At 59.6% G+C, this 19,473-nt stretch overlaps 4 protein-coding genes across 6 annotated transcripts in view; 3 read left to right on the top strand and 1 right to left on the bottom strand.

The window, feature by feature from the left end:
* DIS3L2 (DIS3 like 3'-5' exoribonuclease 2) overlaps positions 1 to 5,688 on the top strand; it is a 179,789-nt gene extending 174,101 nt beyond the window's left edge. The window contains 5 exon segments of the mRNA XM_068200544.1: positions 932 to 1,079; positions 1,188 to 1,318; positions 1,543 to 1,647; positions 2,314 to 2,415; positions 5,141 to 5,688. Coding sequence (XP_068056645.1) covers positions 932 to 1,079; positions 1,188 to 1,318; positions 1,543 to 1,647; positions 2,314 to 2,415; positions 5,141 to 5,239 — 585 coding nt within the window. The 3' untranslated portion in view covers positions 5,240 to 5,688.
* A 2,316-nt stretch (positions 5,689 to 8,004) lies between these two features.
* LOC137479559 (alkaline phosphatase, germ cell type-like) lies at positions 8,005 to 10,576 on the top strand. Its single transcript, XM_068200058.1, has 9 exons — positions 8,005 to 8,266; positions 8,342 to 8,516; positions 8,616 to 8,788; positions 8,862 to 8,996; positions 9,076 to 9,145; positions 9,257 to 9,395; positions 9,489 to 9,697; positions 9,840 to 9,956; positions 10,235 to 10,576. Exons 1-9 carry the CDS (start codon positions 8,141 to 8,143, stop codon positions 10,519 to 10,521), a joined length of 1,431 nt encoding a protein of 476 aa, XP_068056159.1. The 5' UTR covers positions 8,005 to 8,140; the 3' UTR covers positions 10,522 to 10,576.
* A 587-nt stretch (positions 10,577 to 11,163) lies between these two features.
* On the top strand, positions 11,164 to 14,436 carry LOC137479871 (intestinal-type alkaline phosphatase-like). 2 transcript variants are annotated; one of them, XM_068200537.1, is made up of 11 exons: positions 11,164 to 11,324; positions 11,865 to 11,981; positions 12,094 to 12,209; positions 12,431 to 12,605; positions 12,749 to 12,921; positions 13,010 to 13,144; positions 13,233 to 13,305; positions 13,389 to 13,523; positions 13,634 to 13,825; positions 13,957 to 14,067; positions 14,155 to 14,436. In XM_068200537.1, the coding sequence occupies exons 1-11, from the start codon at positions 11,261 to 11,263 to the stop codon at positions 14,415 to 14,417; spliced, it is 1,554 nt and encodes a 517-aa protein (XP_068056638.1). In that variant the 5' UTR covers positions 11,164 to 11,260; the 3' UTR covers positions 14,418 to 14,436. The 2 variants fall into 2 exon arrangements, with proteins under 2 accessions (XP_068056638.1, XP_068056639.1); XM_068200538.1 differs by having other exon boundaries at positions 14,160 to 14,355.
* A 380-nt stretch (positions 14,437 to 14,816) lies between these two features.
* LOC137479873 (endothelin-converting enzyme-like 1) lies at positions 14,817 to 18,922 on the bottom strand. 2 transcript variants are annotated; one of them, XM_068200541.1, is made up of 4 exons: positions 18,786 to 18,916; positions 16,222 to 16,317; positions 15,615 to 15,691; positions 14,817 to 15,367 (listed from the first exon to the last, which is right to left on the bottom strand). In XM_068200541.1, the coding sequence occupies exons 1-4, from the start codon at positions 18,867 to 18,869 to the stop codon at positions 15,268 to 15,270; spliced, it is 357 nt and encodes a 118-aa protein (XP_068056642.1). In that variant the 5' UTR covers positions 18,870 to 18,916; the 3' UTR covers positions 14,817 to 15,267. The 2 variants fall into 2 exon arrangements, with proteins under 2 accessions (XP_068056642.1, XP_068056641.1); XM_068200540.1 differs by lacking the exons at positions 14,817 to 15,367; positions 15,615 to 15,691; positions 16,222 to 16,317 and adding an exon at positions 16,406 to 16,745 and having other exon boundaries at positions 18,786 to 18,922.
* Positions 18,923 to 19,473: the final 551 nt, after the last annotated feature.

Raw genomic sequence — 19,473 nt, 5'->3', positions numbered from 1 at the left:
TTACTTGCCCGGATCAGTGCGTTGCTGCTCAGCAGGAGCTGGCTGCGCCACTGGCCTGGAGAGTGGAGGATACAGCTGCTCAAACCAAGGATCCCAGGACGGCTCTGTAATCAGAGCTGGCTACTCCTGTTTTTTTTAAATCACTTGCTCTTATTTTTAAATGGGTTCATTCAATCGCCACTGTGCCGTGACCCCGCTGCCACCCCCCTGACCTGCACAGCCTCCCCTCCCCGCCTGGGCCCAGCCCCCAGAGTTTTCCCAGCCCCAAGAGCTGGTGTTTCACAGATGTAAAAATAAAATCTGTAACCTGTGGGATAACAGGGGTGACACAGGAGACGTTCCTGCTGAAGAGTCTGCTGAGCAGTGGTGCTGCTGTTGCCCTGGTGTTGGTTTAGATGGGCAGTTCAGCTGCTCAGCTCCCCAGCTGTCATGGTGGGATGGAGCAGCAGGGATCACAGCAGGGCTGTCTCTCCTCCTTGGAAGCCACTCATACCTGCCCCCAGTGTTCTCCAAGCATGCACAGTGGGTGTGCAAAGCCTGCAGCCAAACCCTGAACCAAAGAGCATCTGATGTGGGCACAGAACAAGCTGGGCTCTCCCCTGGAAGATGGGAGTATGGCAAATGAGCCCCAGGGCCTGAGCAGAAGCAGGAAGCTGCTTAGACCCATGGGTGATGTGGAAGTTGATGCAGTCCTTGGGGCCAGGCAGGAACAGCTGGCAGCCAGCAGCTCCCTGCAGTGGTTCTGCCCCTTTTATTCTGTGCTCAGTTTCTGCAGTGCCTGTGCAGCCCAAACTGAGCAGCAGGTGAAGGACCACCAGGATGTCTTCAGAAGGGCCATTGGCTGCTGGCGCTGTGTCTCGCAGAACCAGGCCCCTCCAGCCTCATGGCACCACCCTTGCTCACACCCTTCCCTGGTTCCTCCCCATTTCAGATGGCTCTCTACTTCTGCACCGGCGTCCTGAATGATGAGACCCTCTTCCAGCACTACGCCCTGAACGTGCCGTTCTACACTCACTTCACCTCCCCCATCCGCCGCTACGCCGACATCGTCGTGCACCGCCTGCTCTCCGCCTCGCTCGGTGGGTGCTGCTCACCTGCGTGGGCTGGGCCCTGGGGACAGCGGCCATGGCATGGCTCTGTGGCAGGAGGGAACATGGGCATGTTATTGTCACTTGTCCCCTTTGCAGGTGCCAGATCCCCCATCAAAATGGAGAAGGAGGCCATCCAGAAACAGGCAGAGCACTGCAATGACCGGAAGATGGCTTCCAAGAGGGTGCAGGAGCTCAGCGCTGACCTATTCTTCTCTGTCTTTGTCAGGGTAAGACCCAAGGCTATTTTCTCCCAAGGCACCTCTGGATTTCCCTGCAAAATGCCTACATGGGCAGGGGGCTTTGTCTGCCCACTTGGCTTTAGGAAAGGCAAACAGTGAGAGGACACTCTCAGCAGCCACCACTGCTGGATTCCAGGACCTTGGGGCACTGTTTCCCCTTGGGGATTGCTGAATAAGATCTGCTGTGTAGTGACAGCCCTGTCTCTTGACAGGAATGTGGTCCTCTGGAGTCAGAAGCCATGGTAATGGGTGTCCTGAGCAAGGCCTTTGATGTCCTGGTGCTGAAGTTTGGAGTCCAGAAGCGCATCTACTGCAATGTAAGTACCTCACCAGTGTGAGACTGTGCCAGCGCTGCCTTGCCAGAACTGCCTGGTATCACTGCAGGCAGTGGCTGTCCTGGTGCCCATTTGTGCCAGCCCTGCAACTGGCAGAGCTGCTCCTGAGCTGGGCCAGCCAGAGGGGAGGGAACCTTCCTGCAGTTTGCCTTCCATCCCTCAGCCCAGGCAGGCACAAGGGACTGGGGGTCTCTCTTCATCCCTCAGCCCAGTCTCTGGGGACCAGCTTCTCCCTGTGACATGCTGGGTAAAAGGGAATAAAGTCAGATTCAGGGGAACAGAGATAAGTGTGGATCTGAAGCGAGGACAAGGAGCGAGGCTGGTTTTCATTTCATTTAATCAGATGGTTTATCAGGGGCTGTGACAGCAGCGCTGTGGGCCAGCACCTGCACTTGGTGACAGCATCCTCTCTTAATAACCAGGTTATATGTCTGGCAATGACATCTTTAAACAGGACATAGAGCGTGATATATGGGCTGGTGGTGTATGGCAGCAGCCCCTGATTTACGTGCTAGGCTCAGGCTCACGGGCTGCTGCATCCCAGTTGTTGAAGAGCTGCAGAGGCAGCGTGCTGGGCAGAAGCAGCCTCAGCCCCATCTGCGGGTGAGGTGGAGGGGGACATGTTCCCAACACTCTCCCTGCCTGCAGGCGCTGCCCTTGGTGGACTTCCGCTTCCAGAAGGTGGGGAAGAAGCCAGAGCTGACACTCCTGTGGGAACCAGAGGAGCTGGAGGAGGAATCTGTACCCCAGGTAAGACCTCAACAGCATAGGACAGGCTCACAACACCATGGGGCTGGCATGGAGGCTGTGGGCAACATGTGGATCCTGTGATGTCTGCAGGGACAGGTCTGGGAGGCAGGACTTGCCTTGCAGGGTGTCAGCTCCTGCTATCCCTCTTTGTCCCTTTCCCAGAGAGCACAACTTCAACCTCAGCCTCCTCTGCCATTCAGTCCAGTCCCATCACTGCTCTCACAATCTGACCCCTCCACAGCCTTCAGTCTCTGCCCTGCCTGCTGTGTGCCCTGCCTCCCCATTCAGTCTTTTCCAGGAATTGAATTAACATGCTGTTTACTTCCTCCTTCCAGATCATCAATTAAGATGTTAAGTAAGATCAGGCTTAAGGCAGCTCCTGTCTAGACCCTTCCCCCAATCCTCACACTCTTTGCCCCTGACATGGCTTTTTCTTGGGGTTTCCATCCTTGTTGATGGGATTAGCCTCAGAGCTGAGCCTCAATTAGGAGAATTTTTTAAAATCAGACTTCCTGAGATGCAGTCTCAAATGGCTTAACTGCATCTAGAAATCTCTCTCTTGTGTCCCTGTCATCTATTAACTTGGTAACTCAATCAAAGAGAGCAATCACATTTGTCTGGCTTGATTAAGTGGTGCTTCTTTGCCAGCTTTTGTCTGGCATGGCTGTAAAACCCCAGCTGTGATCCCTGCCTGAAGGACTGAATCCCAGCCTCTCCCTGCACCACTCCAGGGGTTCTGCACTTGAGCCCCAATTCCATCCAAGCCCAGCACATCCCATCCTTGCCCACTCGGGTTTCCTGACATAGAGTGGGCTGACCCTCCCAGCTGGGGTGATGCGTGTGCTGGAGAGTCCTTCCCTTCCCAGGGTGAATGTTGTGATCAGAGCTGGATCTGACTCTGAAAATATTTCTGCAGGCCTCCCTCCCTTTGAAGCTGAGCTTTCCTCTTTCAGCTTGGCTCAGAGAAGCCCCATGGATGCAGCCTGGAGTGGCCTCAGTTCCCCCTTTCCTACAGGAGCAGGGATCACTTACATCCAAGCAGGGAACTGATGAAAAATGATGCCCCAGCATGAGCAGGGCCCATTTTGGTTAAGCAAACAGTTGGTAGAGGAAACTCCTCCACAAATCTTCCACACCTCCTAAGAAAACACTGGAGCTCTCCCATAGGATCAGGCTCTGAGCTGTCCTCCAAGACAGCATATCCCTGAGTTTATAAATCTCCAGCCCTGGGATGAGCCAGATTCCTGTGAGTCGTGCTGAACTCTGGTAGATGTCACCTGGAAACTCCACAGCACCGAGCACCCCAGCTCCCCAGCTGGCCCCAGCCCTTGGTCTCTAAACCTCTTCCTGTTTTAGCTAAGCCTGGCCAGGCAGTGGGAGCATCAGGGAAGGCTGTTAGTGAGAAGGTGTGCCGGGGTCTGGGCTGTTTGTTTGGCCCTGCCACAGAGGGCAGATGTTGCCCCCATTTCTCTCTGGTCTCCAGGACTCGACCAGGGCCTCGGTGGACATCACTCAGGGGTGGAGTATAAAGTGGATCTGAGACTCAGAGGATTTGGTGTGAAATTGTGCTGTTTCACGGCAGTTCAGCAAAGGGATGAGGCAGGATTGCAAGGGAGAATCCTGATACTCCCCCTTTGACTCCCCCATATGTGGGGGGCTTTCCCATGAACACCACCCCCTGCACTGCAGCTAGCTGGGGCGGGCAGGGGCTGATGCTCAGTAGCCCACAGCTCTCTGGCAGCCAGTTGGGATAGGATTTTCCTGCAGGTTGCTCCTCACTGGCCACTTTGGTACATTTAAGTCTCAATGACTTAATGACTTAATTTTCCTGTTCTGAATGATTAATCTGGAGCAGCCAGCACTGGATGAGCCTGCTTCTCGTGGGACCAGCCCTGAGCAGATGGCCCCAGTGAGCCCTGCTACAGGCTCCAGCAAGTAAAGTCCCCAAATGCCTGTGCATGACCCCAGGACAGCCCTTTCCAATGTCCCAGCCAGCCCCTTAACTGTGCCTCAAGGACAATCCAGATCAATACTTTCCCCTTCTAATCCATACAATCACAGGAAGAGCTGGGGTCAGAGGAGCAGGGAGATGGCAGCAGCAGCACAGTTCCTGAACAGGAGGGATTGATTTTCTGGGATCTTCATTCCCTTGCATCTCTCTTATCTATTGTGCTCCCTTCCTGGGTCTCCTCTCACTGTGGGAGCACAGGCAGATTGTTCCCTCCTTGTGGGATGCTGATGAAATGCTCAACATCATGTGGAAAACCCTTCTCACCGCAGCTCAGCCTTGGCTCTTGGCCAAGCTCCATTAAGGGATGACGTGGTTCTGCGGCTGGAGAGGGGAGGCACGGGTGGCCTTGCGGGGAGATTGGGACCTAAAGCCAAGGGTACAAATGCCCACAATTCTTCTCAGATTGTGTGGAGAGCAAGAGTGGGGCCTGATCAGTCTGGGATAAGTGAGGATGTTTTGGGAGGGTCATTCAGGTTGGTTTGGGTGTCCTGGTTGGTGTCAGAGTTGATGGTGTTGCCCTTGAGGATGCTGCCTCTAGCCCTAGGAGCACCCTGGACCCCAGCAGAGCTATCTGAATCCATCCTGCCCTATACCTTGGTTCCTCATGGGTGCACTGATGGAGGCAGCAAAAGCCAACACAGCTTTAAGCAAATCTTGGTGTGATTCCAAGCTGCCTGAAAACCCTTTTTTCTCTCTTTCTCTCCCTTGATGAAGGTGATCACCATTTTCACGCTGGTGGAGGTGGTGCTGACGGCAGATGGTGGCCCCCTCAAGTACAGTGCCCTGCTCAAGAGGCCAAGCTTGGACAAGTGAGAGCCCTGGCTCTGTGTGCTCCCCACTGCTGATGCTCACTCATCTCCCAGGCCCCGCTCCGGCACCTGCTGGAGACAGAAGGGACCCACAAGGACTTTGGGGTTTTGAGTTTTAAAACCCTTGTGGTTTTATTTCTGGTTTGGATTTTAACTCCGCCTGGGAGCAGGGCTCAGGGCTTGAGCCTGCCTCAGGCAGAACATTTCTACTCTTGGGTATTTTTAGCATGATGCTTTCTTAATGTTTTTTAAGGCAGTGGTGTCTGTCTGCAGCTTCAGTGCCCGTGGTGAGGGCTGAGAGGGGATATGTGTCCCCAGGAGCCGAGAGGGGCGGGCTCCACCATCCCAGGTGGGTTGTGGATGCAGTGGAATACAGCCATGGGGCCACGCAGGAGGGTTTCTTGCAGGGTTGTGTGTCATGTAATAAAAGCTGGGTCAGCAGCTGTGTGTGGAGCTCCTGCAGGTTTTATTCTATGCCCTCCATGTCCTCCCAGCTGGGGGATCCCAGCAGTAACTCATCTCTGGGAAGCCCCCTGCCTTCCTCTCCCTGCCACTTTCCAGGCATTATGAAATCTGGCCTCACTGCTGTCCCAGAATCAGATATGCTTGGCCAGAAGATGTGAGATCAGGGCAGGTGTTCCCAGCTCCTGATCCAGCAGGTATTCCCTTAGTCCCTCTGACTTCACCAGGAGTCCTATGTGTCTGCTCCAGTCCCTCCCACCATGGCCTCCAGCCTAACCCTGCTCAGGGACCCTATGGCACCGTGTCCTTGCATCCAGCGCCTCACTGACCAACTGAGGCACCGTGTCCTTGCATCCAGCGCCTCACTGACCAACTGAGGCACCGTGTCCTTGCATCCAGCGCCTCACTGACCAACTGAGGCACCGTGTCCTTGCATCCAGCGCCTCACTGACCAACTGAGGCACCGTGTCCTTGCATCCAGCGCCTCACTGACCAACTGAGGTACCGTGTCCTTGCATCCAGCGCCTCCCTGACCAACTGACCTCTGCCATCTCCAGCCACCTCTGCCTGCTCTCTGTCCCCATGTCTCCCACACACATACTCTGAGGATGTGTTGGGGGCGTGGGCTGCTCTGGCAGCCTCCACATCATCACAAGCAGGGGCTGGTGAAGGGATTGACATCTGGTAAGGAATGGATCCATTGTGCCAGGCAGGGAGGGAGCCCTGCATCACTCTGCCCCATCAGTGGTGACAGCCATGGCTTGCACTAGCACCGGCACGTCAGCCATCTGCGGGAGCCAGGAGCTGGCCAAACCGCGACTGCCTGGGTCAGGATGGGGGATCAGGGCTGGTACAGCACACTTCCTAGGAGCTGGTGAAGCCATCAATGACACCTGTAGTCCCCGGGACTTGTGCTCATGCAGCATCCTTCCAGACGGCCTGGTGCAATCATGGGTGGATGCCACCTGATACTGGTGACAGGGGGCTGTTTCCTGCCCGCAGCAGGTACCCCGCTGTGCAGGTGTGCTGGCATGGGCTGCCCCAGGGCACCCAGTATGTCAGGCACCAGCTGTCCCAGGAGCTGATAGGTAGCCTGTGACTCTGCTGGGAGAGGGGACCAGAGGACGCTGACACCAAAGCCAAGATGTCCACCCCCTACCCCTCAGCCCAGTGTCCCCCTCCTCGGGTTTGTCTCAGGAGAAACCAGGCAAATCCAGCCTGGCCCAGCTCAGCCTGTCTGCAAAAACAACCCTTTGCCCTGAGCTGTCCCTCCCGGGGTCCCGCAGCAGCCGCCCCCCTGGGAGCTGGGGCCCAGGGGTGCCCTGGTTCTCAGGGACAGGCTGGAGGTCCTGCCTTGCTGGTGGGGGGCAGGGATGGCCCCAGGGTGGGGCGAGGGCCTTGGGAGGGCTGGGAGATAGTCTGTGAATGTTATCAGCCCATCGTCTCACGGGACAGGGAAGAGCCATAAAGGGCTGTCCCCTCGGCCTGGACTAAGGCAGCATTCCAGGAGGGAGCTGGCGTGGGCAACATGGGGTGGCCGCTTTCCCCTGGAACCTGCCTTCTCCTCTGCTTCCTCGCCCAGCTCGCCACTGCAGCCTCTGGTGACAGGGGACGTGTGGGACAGTGGGGTAAGAACCTCTGGTGGGGGATGCTGGGGCTGGTGTCACTTCCTTGGGGAACTCCAGGGACCGTGTCACCTCCCCTTGGGATGCCAGCAAACGGGAACCCTCACAGCTTCCTCAGGGTGCTCTGAGACCACAAGCTTTGAATGGATTGGTCTCAGCTTCCCACCCCCAGAGAAGGTCCTGCCCCCCCACCCCAGTCCCTGCTGCTCCCAACCCCCATTCCTGACTCGGGATTAAGTGGCCCAAGAGCCACAGCCGGCTGTGGTTACCCAGCCATTGCACACTCGCTGTGGCTGATCCTCAGGCTCCTCATCACTCTCCAAGAGGCACAAGGGACTTCCCTGCCAAACTGTGCCTCAGTTTCCCTTCCACAGGTGGTTTCTGAACAATGCTGGTCTGCAAAAGACCATGCTGATCTCCAGGGTTTTCCTGGTCCTCCATGCCAGGGGTTTATAGCAGCTAAATTCACCTCGGGTAGAGATGGGCATGCTGGACCCCTGGGGGTGCACCTAGGAGTTCTCAGCTCTGCTCTCACCTCCAGATGCTGAGAAGACCCCAGGCTACTGGAATAAAGGTGCCAGGAGGAGGCTGGAGTTGGCCCTGGCCTTGCAGCCAGCAGCACAGCGGGCCAAAAACATCATCCTCTTCATGGGTGATGGTGAGTGCCCCGGGTCACTGCCAGGCCCTGCAGCTCCCCAACAGCCAGGGGATGTGGCTGATGAGAAGATGGGGCTGGGGCAAGCCCTTGGGCAGTGTCTGGAGAGCAGGGACAGCAGGGCTGTCCCTGGTCTGGCCCCCTGCCACCCAGTGACTCGGACATGGCCACAGGCATGGGGCTGTCCACCATGTCAGCAGCTCGGATCTACAAGGGGCAGCTGGCCGGTGGCTCAGGCGAGGAGAGCGTCTTGGCCATGGAGACCTTTCCCCACATGGCCCTGGCCAAGGTGAGATGGACAGGGCTCGGGGGGACACTCCTGCTGCCTCTGCTTGAAACCCCATTGCATCCGTCTTGCTTCCAGACCTACACCATCGACCGGCAGGTGCCCGACAGCGCTGGCACGGGCACCGCCTACCTCTGTGGGGTGAAGGCCAACGCCAAGACTCTGGGACTGAACGGGGCAGCCGTCTATGGAAAATGCCACACCACCTTCGGCAATGAGGTGGACTCTGTCCTGCACCGGGCCAGGCTGGCGGGTATGGGGCAGCAGGAAACCCTGTCGGAAAGCCGGGCATGGCCATCCAGCGCCGTGCAGGGCTGGATGGATTCCCTGTAAACCCTTGCCCACACTGCAGGCAAGTCTGTGGGCATCGTGACGACCACACGGGTGCAGCACGCATCCCCCGGGGCAGCCTATGCGCACTCAGCCAGCCGGGGCTGGTACGCTGACGCCAACATGCCCAAGGAGGCCCTGCGGGATGGCTGCAAGGACATCGCCTACCAGCTGGTGCACAACACTGACATCAACGTGAGCTGGGGAGCGGGAGCGGGAGGGAGGGGGCACCAGGAATGCTGGGAGGGTCTGCTGAGCTCCCTGGCAGGTGATCCTGGGCGGCGGGAGGATGTACATGACCCCCAAGCAGACTCCGGACCCCGAGTATCCAGAGGACCCAGATCAAAATGGCACCAGGAAGGACGGCCGGGACTTGATTGCTGAGTGGCTGAGTGCCAAGCAGGTAGTGTGCAGGGGAAGAGGAAATGAAACTCTGGGCACAGGGTGTGTGCCATTGGCACTGGTTCTGCTCTCACTGGCAGGGTGCCCATTATGTCTGGGACAAGAAGGGCCTGGATGCGGTCAAAGATGACTCTGTGAGCCACCTTATGGGTAGGAGCATCACTGGCTGCACCAATGGCAATGCTTCCTCCTCCCCTCTCTGGACATGTCGGCAGGGGCACAAAGCAGCCCCGGCATGGACCCCCCTACCCTCTTCCCCAGGCCTCTTTGAGCCCAAGGACATGAAGTATGAGCTGAACCGCAACACATCCACAGACCCCTCCATCGTGGAGATGACGGAAAAGGCCATCCGCATCCTGCGCAGGAACCCCAATGGCTTCTTCCTCTTTGTGGAAGATGAGTAGCTCCAGGCGGGCAGTGTGGCTGGGGCTGAGGTGGGATGTGGGTCCTGGGAGCAGGTGGCTGTCCAAGGGGACCAGGGAAAGGGTGACAGCCACATTCCCCGTGCAGGTGGCAGAATTGACCATGGCCACCACAGTGGCCGGGCCAAGCAGGCGCTGATGGAGGCCGTGATGCTGGACCGGGCGGTGGCACGGGCGGGAGAGCTCACCTCCCCTGCTGACACCCTGACCGTGGTGACAGCCGATCACTCCCATGTCTTCACTTTTGGGGGCAGCACACCACGTGGCAACTCCATCTTTGGTGGGTCCTGGAGAGGGGCAGGGAGCATCCTTCTTTCCACCACACCCTGTTGCTCCCACAGGAGGCTGAGCTTGCCCAGGCAGGGAGCTGGGGAGGGGTACCCAGCTGGGACAGTGGGTGACAATGTCTTTCCCTGTGCCAGGGCTGGCCCCCAAGAAAGCCAAGGACAAGCGAGCCTACACCAGCATTCTCTATGGCAATGGTCCTGGCTACAGCATCCGTGATGGGGCCCGTCCAGCTGCCAGCCTCCCTGCTGCGGGTACCAGTCTGCTGGGGATGTGGCAGAGCCATGGGGTGGCTGGGGACAGATTCCCAGTGAGTCTGCTGGGGATTAGGTGGAGGCAGAGGGTGGCTGGGGAGAGCGTCCCACTGGCATGGGCATGAATACTACACAGGGTCCTGGTGTCATTGTGAGGCTCAGGAGTCACCTCACTGCAGAAATCACGCTGATGCAGGAGTGATGGGAGCTGTGCCCCCATCCCTGGGACATGTCAGGGACCCAGTCCCCCAGCCTCATTTCTTCTCTTCCCCCTGCAGAGGACAAGGATTACAGACAGCAGGCAGCTGTGCCCCTGGAGACAGAGACTCACAGTGGGGAAGACGTGGTGGTGCTGGCCCAGGGCCCCATGGGCCACCTCTTCCACGGGGTGCAGGAGCAGCACTACATCGCCCATGCCATGGCCTACGCTGCCTGCCTCGAGCCCTATGCCACAGAGCCTGGGTGCAGGGCAGCCCGCAGGGCCTCCCATGGCACACGGTGCTCCCCACAGCCCCTGCTCGCCCTCCTGGCCCTCTGCATGGCTGCCCTCATAGTGAGGGGCTGAGAGGCTCTGCCTGAGTCCCACTGTGGACAGGACCAAGGGATGCAATAAACACAGGTTGTTTTGTCTCCATCCGCCGTGCCAAGGTTCACAGTGGCAGTCACCTCCTGACGTGCTGCCCTGTGCCTGCCTCTACAGTTGGCTTTGGCTCCTGGTTCTCCCCTGGGACCAGCACTGGAGGCGCTGGGGTGCAGGAGATGATGAAATGCGGGTGAGGGGAGGCAATGTCCTCCCCAGATTTGCCTGGTTGGAGCACAGTACACAAGGGTTGGTACATTCCTATCAAGGGCTGAGCAATGAGCAGAGTTTTGGTCTACATCCATGGATTTATTGCTCGTGGAAGCCTGGGAAGAGAGCAGGGTGCTCGGTGCATGAGTGACCCCAGGTGCTCCCCATGCCAACCGTTTTCCCAGGTCCAATGCTCAGAGCTGCCCGTGGAAGCCTGGGACGGGGCATTGCCCTGCCTGGCACCACAGCACCGTGGCCAGGGCAGGATTTCCTTCCAGCACTGCACTTCCTCTTGTCCCTGCTTCTGTCTGTGTCCCAAGCCCTTCTGTGCCCAGCAGGCACAGGGCACTGTACCAAGGAGGTGACATCAACCCAGGCCCACAGCCTTTGCACTCAGCCGAGGTGTGGAGAACCCCTCCACACACCCTGCTAGGGCTGGTCCCTGTCCAAAGTCCCTCCCATATCTGCTGGATTTACAGACAGTGCCAGCAGCACTGGCCTGTCAGATCTCACCATGCAGCTCCTGGCATTCCTCACCCTCTGCCTCTGCGCAGGGTTCAGCACCGCTGTCATCCCAGGTGGGACAAGGATGGGCATGGGTGCCTGGCTGGCTGTGGTGGGTGTCCAGGGAAGCAGGGTGTCAGCCTGGCTGGCCACGAGGAGGGCTTGGGGAGGGGAGCTGGGGCTGCCCAGCGGAACAAGAATTAATGGAGGTTAGTTACCCCTGCCCTTCTCAGGGTTTTGAACCACTTTCCCCCCAGGTTTTCGCTTGCTTCTGTGCTGGGGGCTGGGCTGGGGGAAGTGCCTGTATCCTCTATCACCACTTCCTACCATGGGTTTGGCCCCACCCCACTCGACAGATACCTCCCCATGATGGCTGGTTTTGCTGTGCCCCCTTGTTCCCAGCCCCAGGACCCTGGGGCCAGGCAGTCGGTGCAAGCCTGCATGGTCTCTCCCCTCCGCAAAAAGCCCCCTGAACCTCCTGGTCCCTGTGACAGGAGGCCCCAGCATGGGAGTGCCCAGGGAACAAGTATCCCTGGGCTGTGGGTACCCTTCAGGGGTGCCCCAGGGATGCAGCTGCTGTTGTGCTGGGACTGATGGGTGTTTGCACTGTCCAGCGGAGGAGGAGAATCCATCCTTCTGGTACAAGCAGGCAGCTGCAGCCATCAAGGCCTCATTTAAAACCCAGCCCAGGATACGGGAAGCCAAAAACCTCATCATTTTCCTTGGGGACGGTGAGTCCAGCTGGCACCCCAGCAAGCAGGCTGACATGGCCAGTACTCTGCTGAGTGGGATGTGTGCGGGGCACCTGGTCCAGAGGATAACCAGGACTCTCTCTCTGCCCAGGATTCGGGATCCCCACCATCACAGCCACCCGCATCCTTAAGGGGCAGCAGCAGGGGAAGCTGGGCCCTGAGACCCCTCTTGCCCTGGATGCTTTCCCCTATGTGGCTCTGTCTAAGGTAAATTCCAGCATGCTGGAAAGGGGCCATGGTGATCCTGGGCATGGGGCCATGGTTATCCCAGGCATGGGGCTGCTGGCAGCCGGGGGCTGCACATACATTGTGCATGGGGTCCCTCCCCATCGCACGCATGCCCATGGGTGAGTGAATCAGTATGGCATGGGGTGCGGGGGGAACACCCCACTGGGGACCCCAGCCCTGAGTCCTTCTATCCTCGGCAGACCTACAATGTGGACCGGCAGGTCCCTGACAGCGCGGGGACAGCCACAGCCTATCTCTGCGGGGTGAAGGGCAACTACAAGACCATAGGGCTGAGCGCGGCCGCCCGCTTCTCGGAGTGCAGCACCACGGCCGGCAACGAGGTGATCTCAGTGCTGGAGCGAGCCCGCAAAGCTGGTAATGGGGAAGGCAGGGCTGGGGGGGACCCTGTGGGGACGAGGGGTGCCACACTGGGAGCTTTCCCCTCCTGAGCATCCCATAGCTTGGTGGTGGGGACCCTGTGTTGCCCTTGGTGGGGCCTGATGAGCGGGGGTCGGCAGGGAAGGCGGTGGGCATCGTGACCACAACACGGGTGCAGCACGCGTCGCCCTCGGGAACCTATGCTCACGTGGTGAACCGAAACTGGTACGCGGACGCCAGCATGCCCCAGGAGGCGCGGATGCAGGGCTGCAAGGACATCGCCTGGCAGCTGATCCACAACGTCGACATCAACGTGAGCGCCCACACACGGGAGGAGGAGAGCAGGGACAGACCCCTCTCAGGGCACCCCCACGAACACTTCGTCCACCTCATCCCTCCAGGTGATCCTGGGTGGGGGTCGGAAATACATGACCCCCGTGGGGACGCCGGACCCCGAGTACCCTGCCGACAGCAGGCAGAATGGGATATGCGAGGATGGGCAAAACCTCATCGACCTGTGGCTGAAGGCGCGGCCGGTGGGTGATGCATCAGGGACGCTCCTCTGCCCACTGCCCCTGGCACAGGGCCAGGCACCCACTGACCCCCTGAGGGATTTGCCCACAGGGTGCCCGCTATGTCTGGAACAGGACAGAGATGCTGGCTGCTGCCGCTGACCCCAACGTGAATTATTTGATGGGTAAAAAACGACCCCTGTGCCAGGACCCAACAGGCGTTGGGACACACAGGCACTGATGTTGTCCCCAACACATTCCCTCACAGGTCTCTTTGAACCCGTGGACACGAAGTACAACCTGGTGCGTAACTCCACCCTGGACCCGTCACTCACCGAGATGACAGACGCAGCCATCACCATCCTGAGCAGGAACCCCAAAGGCTTCTACCTCTTTGTGGAAGATAAGTTGGGGCTGGTGCCCCTGGGGCCAGGGAGAGGGGGTTGTAGGGTGGGGGCAGGAGGTGAGGGTGCTGCTGTCGGGCCCCAGCCCACCGTGGGTGCCGATCTGCAGGTGGCAGAATCGACCGTGGCCACCATGAGGGTTCACCCCATAAGGCTCTGACAGAGGCAGTGGAGTTCGACCACGCCATCGAGCGGGCAGGCACCATGACAGATGAGGCTGAGACCCTCACTGTGGTCACCGCTGACCACTCGCATGTCTTCTCCTTTGGTGGCTACACCCTGCGTGGCTCCTCCATCTTCGGTGGGACTCTGCCCTGTCTGGGGTACTGCTAGCCCTGTGGCACCCTGACTGTGACCGGCAGGATGATATGGGTGTTCCTTGGCTGATCCTCCTCCTCCTCCCCCTCTTCCTCCTCCATTTTCCCTACCTAGGTCTGGCACCCACGACAGCCAGTGACGGGAAGAACTACACATCGATCCTCTATGGGAATGGGCCCGGATACCCTGGCCCTGACAGGCCCAGTGTGGACCCAGACGCAGCCAGTGAGGGCACAGAGACCCTGGCTGGGAGGTTGGGTGTTGCTGAGGGCCATCATTGTCCCCCCTCACCTCTTTCTCTTCCCTCCCCAGTGCAGTTCGATTACCAGCCACAGGCGGCTGTGCCACTGGAGTCAGAGACCCATGGCGGTGAGGACGTGGCCATCCTGGCCAAGGGCCCCATGGCCCACCTCTTCCACGGGGTGCAGGAGCAGACCTATGTAGCTCATGCCATGGCCTACGCCGCCTGCATCGAGCCCTACACTGACTGCCACCAACGGGACTCTGTCCCTGGCATCCGCGCCACCCCCCTGGCCCTGCTGCTGCCTGCCCTCCTTCTGCCGCTCTTCCGTTGACCCCATGTCCCCTGGGCACCTCACACTGCCACCCTCCCCATGGTGTGGCACGTGCTGGCAGCTTCCTGAAGCAGCCCTGGTGTGGATGCAGCAGCCATGGGGACACCGAATCCCAGGCAGCGGGGTGATAAATAAACACACAGTGTGACACTGGTGGGACAGGCGTGTTGGTGGAGTGGGGGCGCCTGTGCCATGTGGGCAGGGCTGGGGGTGCTGCCCGCTGCTCCCATTCCCTGGCCATGGCCCCTGGCAGCCACCCAGCATATCCAGTGCTTTATTGACCAGAAACAGCAGCGAAAAATAGAGCAGTGTCTGTGTGCACGTGCTCCCAGGCAGGCTGGCATCGCCCGGCCCAGCTGCGCTGCTGTGCCCCACCTCGGCGGGGCTGCTGCATGGACAGGAGGGGGCTGGCACGGGGAGGGCACCGTGCAGGGAAGGCTTTTGGCATGGGGCAGCCCCTTGGTAACTCCGGAGTCCTCTCCCTGCCTTGACTGACGCCGGGATGGATGTGGTAGGGCTGGGTGAAGGGCTTGGGCTAGGTGGACAGAAAAGGGGGCACAGGGGTGCCTGGGCGTGCCCTTGTTCCTCCATGGGCAATGAGGACCCCTCAGTGCGCAGGACAGTGGATGGGCAGTGGAAGGGCAGGAGGCAGCTGCCCAACCCGAGTGTCTCTGCTGCCTACACCCCTATGGCAGGTGCCTGCCTTTGGGGTGACCCCCTGTGACACCCGAGCGTGCCCCCTTTACCTGGACGATAGGGAGGGGAAATGGGAAGTTGGGGAGTGGGCACAGGGTGTCACTTAGGCAGGGCAGGGGATGGAGGGTCCCAGCCTGCTGGAGGGGGATGGGCCTCACCACACCGAGCACTTGTGCACTGGGTTCATGGGCGAGTTCTTGGGGCAGTGGAAGACCCGTCCAAACTCCTCAAACTGCGAGACACTACCCAGGACCCTGCCGGGAGAGGGGAGAACCTCAGAGCTGGGCACCCCCTGCCCCCCGCACTGCTGCCTCGCACCCCACTCACAGCACGTGCTCACCCCAGCAGCACCCCACCCCTGCCCCAGGGATATCACCCAAAATCTGCTGGCACCAGCACTCCAAGGGAGTGCTCATCCCACTTTGCACAGCACCGACATCTGTGAGGAAGGCTGGCACCCACCATGCCCCAAGCCCACCCCATTTTGGGAGCACCCAGTACCTGTAGTGCTCCGGGGCATGCTTGTCTGTCAGCACCTGCAGGTAGATGGACTGGGATCTCCGCTTGATGCACCAGTTCTGCACGGGACAAAGGTTCCATGGACAAGCCACATGGGGCACCCTGGGTCCTGGCAACCCCCAGGACACCATGGCCCTTCTGGCTGCTAGGGATTGAGGGCAATTGTGCCCTGATTGAATTTGTTTTTGTAGGGTCTCCCAGGAGCCTCTGTACATGGTCTAAGTGGGGTGGGAGAGCGTGGAGACATGTTTGTTATTGTAGGGTCTCTGGGGTTGTAAGCTGCCTGGCTGCAGGGTTTCCTAGAATTTTGGGATCAAATGTATTTGTTACTGTGGAGCTTCTGAAGCCATGGGGGACACACTTATTTATTATGGTAGGGTCCACAGGAGCAACAGGACAGCGTGGGGTGCTCGTTCAGGGCTGAGCTCTGTACCCTGAGCCCAGGACCTGCTGATGCAGCCGAGCCCAGCTCCTGGCCATTGGCCCTGTGTCCCGCAGGGTTCTCTCCCATCCCTTTGGGCTGCTGGCCCCACACAAGGCGACCCTCCTGCCCCAATAGCTGTTACATGTGAGGAGGACAGGGGCTCACCTGGGCAAAGGCGATGAAGAAGAGCTGGTCGTGTGTGTACTTCATGTGGTGCAGGGGGTGCTCAGGGCCGTGCTCCCGCACCCACTTCTGGTAGGCCTGGAGAACAAGAGATGCCCTCAGCATGGCCTGGGTACTCCCCCAAACCCACCCTGGAACCCCCCAAGCCCCCAGCAACCGGCAATCAGGATCATGCCCACCCCTTCCTGCAGAGAGCAAGGAGGGGTTGGGGGGTCTCCTCCCACTCAACAGGGATGGCATAAGCAGCTGCCCGTGGCTGTGACACCCAGGGTGGGGGGACACCTATGTAGTAGGCGAGTTTGAGAACACCCATGTCAGCAAAAAGAGCTCCGAGGGCCATGCCGAAGTACTTGTTGGCCTGGCTCAGGCAGATCTTACCCGGCTCCAGCTGCTTCTCATTGCCCTCCATCTCCTTGGAGAGCTCGTGGATGGCATCGCGGAAGGGGGTGGAGAGGTGCTCGCTCAGCACCACCACGATGCGCCACAGCATGTAGTTGTGAAGGATCCTGTGACAGGGACGGGAGCAGCCCTCAGCATGTCCCCAGGCACAGGGGAGGGTGGGAACATGTGCCAGGATGGGGACACCCCTGCTCAGGGACACAGGGGGGCCATGGCTGGTGGGGGCACAGGGACAGTCTGGCACCATGTCCCTCCCTGACGTGTGCTGAGTCTGGTGATCTCTAGCGTGAGTGCCTCAGCTGCTGTCCAGGCACCACCAGGATGCTGAGGGGCTCACCACAGTGCCTTTTTCCACAAGCTTTCCCAGATTTCCTGTGCCCAGCCCGGCCTTCCAGCACCAGGAGGAGGGTGATGGTGGGAGGTTCCAGGCACAGCTGTCCTGTGCCCCCTGCCAGGCTGGGAAAGGTGCTAGGGGCACAGGGGATGCCAGCCCCCCTCACCTGCTGGGTGTCACACGGATGAGGTTGGACACCTTGTGCATGTAGTCGGTGGCCAGCAGCACCACCTCCTCCTCCTCCGAGAAGTTGTCATGGAAGATGCGGTCCAGCAAGCGCTTCCACTTGAGCTGCCAGGGCAGGCACTGTCAGGGGGCATGGGGACTCCCACTCCATGCCACCCTGGAGGGGACCCCCTCCAGGCTTTCCAGCCTCCCTTCCAGGAGTGCATTATCCTCAAGTGGATTTAACTGGGACAGGTGGTGGGCATTGAGGGCATGGAGCAGGGGGACAGGGACAATTGTGGGGCACAGGAAGATGGGGGACAGGCTGACAGGCTGGCACCAGGGGTACTCACCGTGGGAGTGATGCGCTGCAGCTCGGCCAGGGTCACTTTGTGGTACGTGCTGCCGACATCCCTCCGCACGTCGTCATACTCGGACACTGTGATCTGCACAGGGTGGGCATGGCTGTCACCATCCTACTGCCCGCCTTGAGGGTGACACAGGGATAGTACACTGGGATGGGGCACAGGTCTGGGCAACAGGGCATCTCTGATGTGGGTACTGACCCACATCCTTCCCCAGGAACCCTCTGCTGCCAGTGGGACCCTGAGGGCTGGTCAGAAGGTCCCAAGGAACTGAGTTATCTGAGCAATGGGCACACACATCCCTCCAAGGTCCAGACTAAGGTCCCCAAGACCTGGATATAGAGTCTACCAGGGCTCAGAGTGGCCTCTCAAGGAGCAGATGGGGGGCTGGAGTGGTTGTCCCAAGGGCTGGGAATGGGAGTTCTCAGGATGTGGGATTGGGTCCCTGAAGCTCTGCCGTGAGGTCCTCAAGAGGATGAGATCCCCAAGTTCCAGGTCTGAAGGTCCCCAAGGGCTGGGAGTGGCCCGCCTGCTGGGCCAAGCAGGCGCTGATGGAGGCCGTGATGCTGGACCGGGCGGTGGCACGGGCGGGAGAGCTCACCTCCCTTGCTGACACCCTGACCGTGGTGACAGCCGATCACTCCCATGTCTTCACTTTTGGGGGCAGCACACCACATGGCAACTCCATCTTTGGTGGGTCCTGGACAGGGGCAGGGAGCATCCTTCTTTCCACCACACCCTGTTGCTCCCACAGGAGGCTGAGCTTGCCCAGGCAGGGAGCTGGGGAGGGGTACCCAGCTGGGACAATGGGTGACAATGTCTTTCCCTGTGCCAGGGCTGGCCCCCAAGAAAGCCAAGGACAAGCGAGCCTACACCAGCATTCTCTATGGCAATGGTCCTGGCTACAGCATCCGTGATGGGGCCCGTCCAGCTGCCAGCCTCCCTGCTGCAGGTACCAGTCTGCTGGGGATGTGGCAGAGCCATGGGGTGGCTGGGGACAGATTCCCAGTGAGTCTGCTGGGGATTAGGTGGAGGCAGAGGGTGGCTGGGGAGAGCGTCCCACTGGCATGGGCATGAATACTACACAGGGTCCTGGTGTCATTGTGAGGCTCAGGAGTCACCCCACTGCAGGAATCACGCTGATGCAGGAGTGATGGGAGCTGTGCCCCCATCCCTGGGACATGTCAGGGACCCAGTCCCCCAGCCTCATTTCTTCTCTTCCCCCTGCAGAGGACAAGGATTACAGACAGCAGGCAGCTGTGCCCCTGGAGACAGAGACTCACAGTGGGGAAGACGTGGTGGTGCTGGCCCAGGGCCCCATGGGCCACCTCTTCCACGGGGTGCAGGAGCAGCACTACATCGCCCATGCCATGGCCTACACTGCCTGCCTCGAGCCCTATGCCACAGAGCCTGGGTGCAGGGCAGCCCGCAGGGCCTCCCATGGCACACGGTGCTCCCCACAGCCCCTGCTCGCCCTCCTGGCCCTCTGCATGGCTGCCCTCATAGTGAGGGGCTGAGAGGCTCTGCCTGAGTCCCACTGTGGACAGGACCAAGGGATGCAATAAACACAGGTTGTTTTGTCTCCATCCGCCGTGCCAAGGTTCACAGTGGCAGTCACCTCCTGACGTGCTGCCCTGTGCCTGCCTCTACAGTTGGCTTTGGCTCCTGGTTCTCCCCTGGGACCAGCACTGGAGGCACTGGGGTGCAGGAGATGATGAAATGCGGGTGAGGGGAGGCAATGTCCTCCCCAGATTTGCCTGGTTGGAGCACAGTACACAAGGGTTGGTACATTCCTATCAAGGGCTGAGCAATGAGCAGAGTTTTGGTCTACATCCATGGATTTATTGCTCGTGGAAGCCTGGGAAGAGAGCAGGGTGCTCGGTGCATGAGTGACCCCAGGTGCTCCCCATGCCAACCGTTTTCCCAGGTCCAATGCTCAGAGCTGCCCGTGGAAGCCTGGGACGGGGCATT

Source organism: Anomalospiza imberbis, chromosome 10 (genome assembly GCF_031753505.1).
Source record: "Anomalospiza imberbis isolate Cuckoo-Finch-1a 21T00152 chromosome 10, ASM3175350v1, whole genome shotgun sequence".
In the NCBI taxonomy this organism is placed as follows: Eukaryota; Metazoa; Chordata; class Aves; order Passeriformes; family Viduidae; genus Anomalospiza; species Anomalospiza imberbis.
Note: the sequence above shows the minus strand (reverse complement) of the source record. Positions and strands in the feature narration are given on the sequence as shown.

Bases quoted from the DNA above. Each gene is read 5' to 3' on its own strand.
- LOC137479559 (XM_068200058.1), top strand. From the start codon at position 8,141: ATGGCCACAGGCATGGGGCTGTCCACCATGTCAGCAGCTCGGATCTAC. The intron at 8,517-8,615 runs GTATGGGGCAGC...CCCACACTGCAG, and splicing joins GCACCGGGCCAGGCTGGCGG to GCAAGTCTGTGGGCATCGTG. The intron at 9,146-9,256 runs GTAGGAGCATCA...CCTCTTCCCCAG, and splicing joins CTCTGTGAGCCACCTTATGG to GCCTCTTTGAGCCCAAGGAC.
- LOC137479871 (XM_068200537.1), top strand. From the start codon at position 11,261: ATGCAGCTCCTGGCATTCCTCACCCTCTGCCTCTGCGCAGGGTTCAGC. The intron at 11,982-12,093 runs GTGAGTCCAGCT...CTCTCTGCCCAG, and splicing joins CATCATTTTCCTTGGGGACG to GATTCGGGATCCCCACCATC. The intron at 14,068-14,154 runs GTGAGGGCACAG...TTCCCTCCCCAG, and splicing joins TGTGGACCCAGACGCAGCCA to TGCAGTTCGATTACCAGCCA.
- LOC137479873 (XM_068200540.1), bottom strand. From the start codon at position 18,823: ATGGGGCCCTGGGCCAGCACCACCACGTCTTCCCCACT. The intron at 16,746-18,785 runs GTGAGTCTCTGT...TCCCTGTCACAG, and splicing joins ACCACCACGTCTTCCCCACT to GATCCTTCACAACTACATGC.